Raw genomic sequence first — 8,466 nt, 5'->3', positions numbered from 1 at the left:
ATGTGGCAGAGCTCAGACTCATACTGAGTATATCTCTGTGAGCACAAAGTATCTTTAAATACTTTTGGAGTAAAATGAAAGGGAATGCTTGTGAGATTTGCTAAGATGTGTAAACACCAGTACGTGTGTTACTGGTAAAGAACAGACGAAGATGGCACATTGTACAAATGAAAAACGGTTCAGGCTGGAATGTTAATATTCCTTTGGAATGATGCAGATGTAGCTCTAAAACACTATCAAGTCATAGTACAATATGTGAATATTATCCTTGGAAAGATAAGTGCTGATAAAGTGAAGCAGAAGAAAATTAAAGATGTTTCAGGACAGATTGGGAGACCTCAGGTCTTGAAAGATTAAGGACCTGTACACCTCTAACTGACCACAGATTAGATTAACTGGTGGAACAAGAAGCATAACAGCTCTGCAGCTGAAAAACTTGGTGCAGATATCTTTATTTATGTTGCTTTTGTTTAATCAGCATGGATTCAAAAGTGTCTTTTTGCCTGACAAAAAACGAGATGTCACAGCTACCTGCAAGCAATCGCCAACCAAGCACTCAGTGGATTTGTCTTACAACAGAACAAGTCCAAAGAGGACAGAGCAGGTCTGAGACACGGAATCATAGATTTACACTAGCTAATAATAATAATAAGAGATTAGATTTATATAGCGCTTTTCAAGGCAACCAAAGCACTTTCATTGTGTCCATTATTCATTCACTCCTCACTCATACCTGGTGATGTTAAGCTACTTGTGTAGGTGATGCTGAAACATGGACATAAGCGCATCTTCCAAGAGTGCAACAACCCAAAATACACGTCAAAGCTGCTTGTGGAATGAATAAAGCAAGTTAAGCTTTTCCAATGGCCTTTCCTAAAGATACTGACCTCAGCCCATCAGTAATGTAAACATTGCTGAAAAATTGAGAGATTTAACTGAACATGTAGGAGAAGATGTCTATAAAAACAATTCTGTCAGATGCTTGATCATTGCTAGCAAAACCTGCTAGCCCTGTTAGCTTGGGAGTTGCTACATTGCTGAGCAACATTCAACTAAATAGATATATTTTTTAAAAACGTGGGAAAAATATATACAAATTTTCAATATGTAAAAATATATATAAACACCATGAAATAAAAGTTGTCATTTAATTTTCAATACATTTATCTACATGCTTTTTGGCATTGTGGGACTACAAGCTAAATACTACCATTAGCTTGTAAAAAAAAATCATAACTACAACAGTAACATTAATTATGTCATACATTTATTAATTTTTCATACCTGAATTTTCTTATTCAGGGTTGCAAGGGGACTGGGATTTAACTCCCTCAACCACTGGGGTTGGGGTGACAGTACTAACATGCGAACACTAAATCTCATGTGAGTGCGTTAGCATGCTAATATGTTCTTTACAGTACTGCACAGTTTGTACACAGCGCAGGTTGATGGCAGTAATTATCATGAAGGAAGTGTTCTTCAAAGGCTTACCATTTCAGATTATGATATTGGATATACCACCTTTTAATTCCGCACATCCAGAGAGAACTGAGGATGAAAGATCCCTCAGGACAGTATTTGCTGCATAAACTGTTAACATCTGAGAAGTGAAAAGGACACCGACTCTTTCTAACATTCACACCTAAGAGTCCATTTCTTCATGGCATGCTTGGCAAAGTGAAGCTAGTTTTTTCACCTGATTTACCCTCAGTAAGTCCTACCCCTAACACCACTACTCTTATGACCCCTACCCTCTCAGATCACCCAACTGGCGCTATGTTTGGGCCCAGGATACATTGAGTGAGGGGTGCTGAGAGGCGTGAGGGTACAGCTGCAGTAATCGTCTTGAATGACAGTGATGCAAAGGCGTCCCTTTCATAAACTGTTCAGAGTATCAGCACGGTGACTCTGACCAATGAGGGCTCAGCAGCCACTGAAATGACCAAACCAATGCCCGCTATATAAACGGAGAGCAGAGACCTCCAGAGCTGGGTGACCCCTATTTTGGCTGTGGTGAACAGGATCTGATCCCAAGGACTGTTACCTCTGTTCTTGTCTTGTGTGCAGGTAAAAAAATATCAGAGTTAATTATTTTTATGGTGTTGATGAAGGGAAGAGAAGGAAATATGGATGGATTTGAAAACTATCAGATCTTTTTAAATGTCACAAATAACCACTTTATGGTGCTTTTGCTTTTACTGCAGTTAAGGATTTTAAACTTAAATGTTCAAAGGATAAGGGCACAACATTCCTGGTGTGTTTGCATCCTCAAGGTGAATTGGGGAAAGTCCCACCTGCCTGGAAATAAAAGGTTGTTCAGTTTTGGCAGATTTTTCAAGTCAAGTCCAATTTTCCATTAAGTTGATGTTTTAGAATTACTAGCAGCAGATATGGTTGAATTTATTATCTCTGCAAAGAGAAGATTTACATGGACAGGTGCGTTACTGTTTAATGCATGTGGGGAAAACAGCCGGAGGAAAGCAGATGTCCTACAATTCATTTTAGTCATTTATAAGCTAATTTTTTGTAGTTTTTTCAGCTTGAACCTCTTGAGACAATCGATCAACTTAAAGGGGGTTGTTTTTGTGTGATAAGTATATATGCATGTGTAAGAATGAGAATCAAAATGAGATAAGCACATAGATGGATCCTTTCAAGTAGAGGAATGTGGAATGTGGTCCAGTGAGAGGTGAAAAAATGTCGACAGCTCATTATAATTTTGTCACAAGTTTAACGTGGTGTGACCTTGAAGTGATTCATTCTGTCTGATCCTGTGATGCCAACTAGTAGTTTAAGTCTTCCACAGTTTGACTCTGTCTCTACCCATTTAAGTTGCTGCTTGTATGTCCTGCGAGAAGTGAGGGTATACAGTCAGATGTGCTGTTGCTAAAAATACTCGGTAAACACATGTTCCTCCCCTACACTATTTCAACTGGATATCTGAGCCTTTGGAACTGAGTGACATTTGTTACCAGGATTCCTCTGCTTAGACTTTGCAGCTGTCCTGCAGAATATTTCATATCTCCAAATTATGAAACATTTTTACACCTATTTGAAACACCAGTGTGGACAGAGTCAGGTTAGTTGATGAATGTTTCAGGAGATCCTCATTCTTTCTGTTTCCCTATCTTTGCAGTGTTAGAAAGCAATCATGCCTTTTGGAAACACCCACAACAACTTCAAACTCAACTACAAAGTTGAGGATGAGTTCCCAGACCTGTCCAAGCACAACAACCATATGGCCAAGGCCCTGACCAAGGAAATTTATGACAAGCTTAGGGACAAGCAGACACCCAGTGGCTACACTCTGGATGATGTTATCCAGACTGGTATAGACAACCCTGGTAAGACCCATAGGGACTTTTAACATTAGAAAAATGACCGGCTTGTTTAGAAAAATATTTTTTCATAACCCCGCTATCTTCTCGGACTTGTTCAGGTCACCCCTTCATCATGACTGTTGGCTGTGTCGCTGGTGATGAGGAATCTTACGAGGTCTTCAAGGATCTGCTGGACCCCGTCATCTCTGACCGTCATGGTGGATACAAGCCCACTGACAAGCACAAGACTGACCTCAACTTCGAGAACCTGAAGGTGCAGAACAGCACTTGATTTTTCAACAACAAACTGTATAGCTGTTGAAAAATACAACTTAATGAGATGTTTAGACCACGTAACATAAGGTTTAATGACTTTTTCTTAGGGTGGTGATGATCTGGACCCCAACTATGTTCTGTCCAGCCGTGTCCGTACTGGCCGCAGCATCAAGGGGTACACCCTGCCCCCCCACAACAGCCGTGGCGAGCGTAGAGCTATTGAGAAGCTGGCTGTTGAGGGTAAGTTACAATTAGTTTGGGTTTATACGTATAGAAATGGTTGGGCCAAAACAATAATCATGCTCAAAATAACCCCAAAAAGAGCTCAAGTTCTTGATTATTTAGGCACTTGAGATTGTTGTGCTTTGGATGGCTGAGATTCTACAACATAAACCCGTTGAGATACCACAAAAGGAAATATATTTTGAGCTTATTCTCATCCATTTAATCACTGCCAACCTTCATTAGATGTCCTAACAGTAAGCTTGTCCATGCAGCTCTGACCAGCCTGGATGGCGAGTTCAAGGGAAAGTACTACCCCCTGAAGTCCATGACTGATGCTGAGCAGGAGCAGCTGATCGCTGATCACTTCCTGTTTGACAAGCCCGTCTCTCCTCTGCTGACTTGTGCTGGTATGGCCCGTGACTGGCCTGACGCCAGGGGCATCTGGTGGGTGTTAACTGTAGGTAAATTGGCCAAGGAAATGCTTTTGTGTGATTTGTACTTTTATTAAACATCAAACTATCTCCACATTCTCTCCTTCTGTCAGGCACAATGACAACAAGACCTTCCTGGTCTGGGTGAATGAGGAGGATCACCTGCGTGTCATCTCCATGCAGAAGGGTGGCAACATGAGGGAGGTCTTCAGGCGTTTCTGCGTCGGCCTGCAGAAGGTACACAATAACAACTAGCTAAAAGCCAGGGGGTTGTTATCGCTATGCTCTTCTAAATGTCTCCACTAACTCTTAGATTGAGGAGATATTCAAGAAGCACAACCATGGCTTCATGTGGAACGAGCATCTTGGCTACATCCTGACCTGCCCCTCCAATCTGGGTACCGGCCTGCGTGGTGGCGTGCACGTCAAGCTGCCCAAGCTGAGCACACATCCCAAATTTGAAGAGATCCTCACAAGGCTGCGTCTGCAGAAGCGTGGCACAGGTATGTTCAGATGTACTCATGCAGCATGGTCCACCAAATGGTTTCTCTCCAGACGGCACAACTCTGCTGGAGGATGCAATGACTATTCAGCATTACGCCCCTTGTGACTTCTCTATAGGTGGTGTGGACACTGCATCCGTGGGCGGTGTGTTTGACATCTCCAACGCCGACCGTCTGGGCTCCTCCGAGGTGGAGCAGGTCCAGCTGGTGGTTGATGGTGTCAAGCTGATGGTTGAGATGGAGAAGAAGCTTGAGAAGGGTGAGGCCATCGACAGCATGATCCCGGCCCAGAAGTAAAGAGGGACAATCTTCCGTTTTTCTCGTGATCATTCATGTGCAATCGAGCCAGCTGACAGGCGTGCAGAGGGAACAGCCGCTCACCTAGAGACTCTGGACTCTGCCAACCTCTTTTTCTTCCTTACAGCTTTTTTCCCCTTTTCTCTGTCCTCCGTCCATTTGTCACGCTCTCCAGTGTTGGTTGGTAACATCCTGGGATCAGCCTCCACTGCACTGGGATCACCTGGCAGACGTGGCATCACCTACTTTTTGTTATAAAAAGTAAAAAAAAAGTTACTGAAACTGTTCAATAAAAAAAAATTGCCATGAAAAAAAACTATTCTGGTCTTTTTTGAAGCTGCTTGAGAAATGAAGGCCATTGACAATACTCACATCAGTCTTTGTGACATAGCTATGAAAGCACAACACAAAAAATGAAGGAAAAAATGCCAACATCAGTGAATTTTATTCATCTTCAGAACCAAGTTCTCCTCATATACCACAATCACTCAATCTCAGTTTACAGTTTGCTTCTGAGGGAAGGAATTTAACAGAAGGAAAGCAAAATGACTCATAGAAGTCAAATTGTGTGTATTATTCAGTCTATTTTGCATATAGCATCAACTGGTTCCAAAATCAGTTTTGAAATGATGGTGCATGTTACATGCTGAGCCCCCTCGGGGTCCTAATACTGCTATGCATTTCTGCAACACTCGGGTCAACAAAATCTCTTTTTAAGATGTTTTCACAGTAGATTTCCTCCCAAACACAATGCTCATCAGTCTTATACTTGAGCTGTTTGACTCTAAATTATACTTTTTCTTCTGTTTTACTTTAAAAAAAAAATCTCACTGAAATTCTCAGCAAACCACCTGATTCACATTTGAGTTCAGAAGACAGCAACATAACTTTTCTATGGCTTGATTGCAACCCAGTGCTTTTTTTTCTTTGTCATGTCATTGAGTTCTGTGTAATCTGTGTAAATTCAAGTTAAATTTCTATCCTCTAGCAACAAGGTGGATTAAAGTCACTGTACCTCACTGGAGCCCTTCTCTTTGTTTTTGTGAAAGGGGAGAAAATACAAAGAAAAATAAAAATCTGGCGCTTCAATTAGCAATTCATGTCTACAAACGGACTTAGTGTACATTTCATACAGCCAATCCAATCCTTACTGTGCATCATTTTTCCCAGTAAAACCCACACTCTGAAGTCATGCAGGATTGCAGGTTGGTTTTGTTCCCCATTATCACTGACAGAAACTGCTTTTATCTAGTGTTACTTCCCTTGCTCTAGCTATAAATAAACCTTGAGCTCTAAGATATATACTATATTCATATATTTTATATACAGCCATCAAATGACTGATATAAATCCTGTTTTTTTAATGATATTATTCTAAAAAATAAATAAAGTACCTGTGCAAATATCCACAAATCGAAGTGTTTCACATTTAAGACATTGGCGCCCTCCAGTGGCTAGTTTTGGACATTACCTATACAGGTACACTGGAAGGAGCTGATTCAAGTCAAAGCGAAGTGCATTGAGGTCTATATTACCTAATGCTAATATACACCACAATGAGAAACGTCCAGCGAGAGGACAAGGACAGACTCCCCGTGTCCATTTTGGCGTCTGTTTCTCAACCTGAGGGGGTGGTGGCTCAAGACTGGCCTCCCCTGTTGGATTTCATGAAACAGCACACACCAAACAGGACTGAGACAATGTCACACAACGTGGGAGAGTGGATGATGGCCGGGTGCTTCCCCATGGGAAACAAAAGCCAAATGCGCATTGTGATGACAGAAAAAGGTTGTTAGTGTGTATGAGGCAGGGGGCAGATGCAGTTGGCATCACTGGTAAAGTGTTGGGAGTTGGTGGTTTATGGTTGGGAATGGTATGAGGGCGGATAGGGGAAAGGGATGGGCTGTTTGGTTAGGGTCACCATGAGTAAAGCCACAACTGAGAGATAGTATTAACAGTAAACCAGCAGCCAAACAATATGACCTCTGTTAGCCTACGCAAATATCACAGTACATTATTCACTAAAAACAGGGAGGGAGTATAGAAAGCTTCTTTTTTTCTTTTTACATTAAATATGTACTGTATGAAGGCGCTGGGGGCTGTTCACTGTAAAGGCAACTGGACTAACAAGAAGAAAACACTGTCCACACTGCCTTCTTTGTGCCTTTCTGGATTCATAACGCTCCCCGATCCCCACAGTCATCAATAAGGGACAGAGCAGGTTGTGTACTGTGCCACAAGTAGAAAGAAGTGGACATTTGGGAGTGTGTATTAGCTAAGGTGAGTGTGTAATCTGAGAAGTTTTGCTGTTTGGCTGATCCACTTTGGTTGTGTTTCCCACCAACATGAGATGACGCGTAGGGTGAGATCACATGGCACAGAACAGGACCAGTAGAAGAGCTGCATTGCAGTGAAACTACGGCAGACTTACAGAGGTATCGGTTCGTTTGGACGAGTGACCACAAACCCACTGACGTTTTTCTCAGGGCTGAATCAGGTTAGGTCCATAATGGCCCTTGTTAGGAAGTGGACTTTGTCTTAACATAGATAGATGTGCTCCACGTCCAAAAAACAGTCACACTGATATTTTGTAGGATTTCCTTTGTTTACAGCAGCATTAGCTGTGGCATTGTTCCGTGAATGTCACATTTATTTCCGTCCAAAGTTCTTTTACCAAGATCTTATTGTGATGATGGGCAAGTTGGACGATTACGTAAAAACTTCTCCAGCACATCCCCAAGATTTTTAATGGGGTTACTGCTTGAAACCACGTGTGAAAATGGTGCCTCATGCTCCCTGAACCACATTTTTACAAGTCTGATCAACCCTGGAAGTCATCCTGGAATATGGCCGAACCATCAAGGAAGAAAATTCCATTGATGGAACAACCTGCTCATTCAGGATATCCAGGTATCAGCTGACCTCATTCTTTGGTCACATAATGATGCTGAACCTGAACCTAGACCTGAACCTAGACCTAGACCTGGACCTGAACCTGAACCTGAACCTAGACCCAAACCTAGGCCTGAACCTAGACCTGAACCTGAACCTGAACCCAGTAACTCCACACCATAGACTGCCCCCACAGGCTTGTACAGCAGCACCAGGCCTGATGCTGCATCCCTTCATCCTCCTCTCTTCTTACCCTGATGCTCCATCACTCTGGACCAGGGTAGACCTGGACTCATCAGACCACATGACCTTCTTCCATGGCTCCAGAGTCCAGTCTGTATGCCCCCTAGCAACCTGAAGCCTTTTTCTCCAGTTAGCCTCACTGGTTAGTGGTTTTCTTCCGGTTCCCTTTTGCAGCGTGCTTGGGGGAACGTTCTTACTTCCACTATTAAACTTCGCCCTGAGTTTGACAGTTTGTTCTCAATTTGATTTCACCAAACGTTTAAGTGATCACCAATTTTT

General features: G+C 42.3%; 1 protein-coding gene across 1 annotated transcript; it reads left to right on the top strand.

The window, feature by feature from the left end:
- The first annotated feature begins 1,972 nt into the window (after positions 1-1,972).
- Positions 1,973-5,338, top strand: ckma (creatine kinase, muscle a). The gene is made up of 8 exons (XM_042008995.1): positions 1,973-2,067; positions 3,137-3,344; positions 3,440-3,594; positions 3,704-3,836; positions 4,094-4,265; positions 4,366-4,489; positions 4,566-4,755; positions 4,874-5,338. The coding sequence occupies exons 2-8, from the start codon at positions 3,152-3,154 to the stop codon at positions 5,050-5,052; spliced, it is 1,146 nt and encodes a 381-aa protein (XP_041864929.1). The 5' UTR covers positions 1,973-2,067; positions 3,137-3,151; the 3' UTR covers positions 5,053-5,338.
- Positions 5,339-8,466: the final 3,128 nt, after the last annotated feature.

Source organism: Melanotaenia boesemani, chromosome 15, assembly GCF_017639745.1.
Source record: "Melanotaenia boesemani isolate fMelBoe1 chromosome 15, fMelBoe1.pri, whole genome shotgun sequence".
Classification (NCBI taxonomy): Eukaryota; Metazoa; Chordata; class Actinopteri; order Atheriniformes; family Melanotaeniidae; genus Melanotaenia; species Melanotaenia boesemani.
Note: the sequence above shows the minus strand (reverse complement) of the source record. Positions and strands in the feature narration are given on the sequence as shown.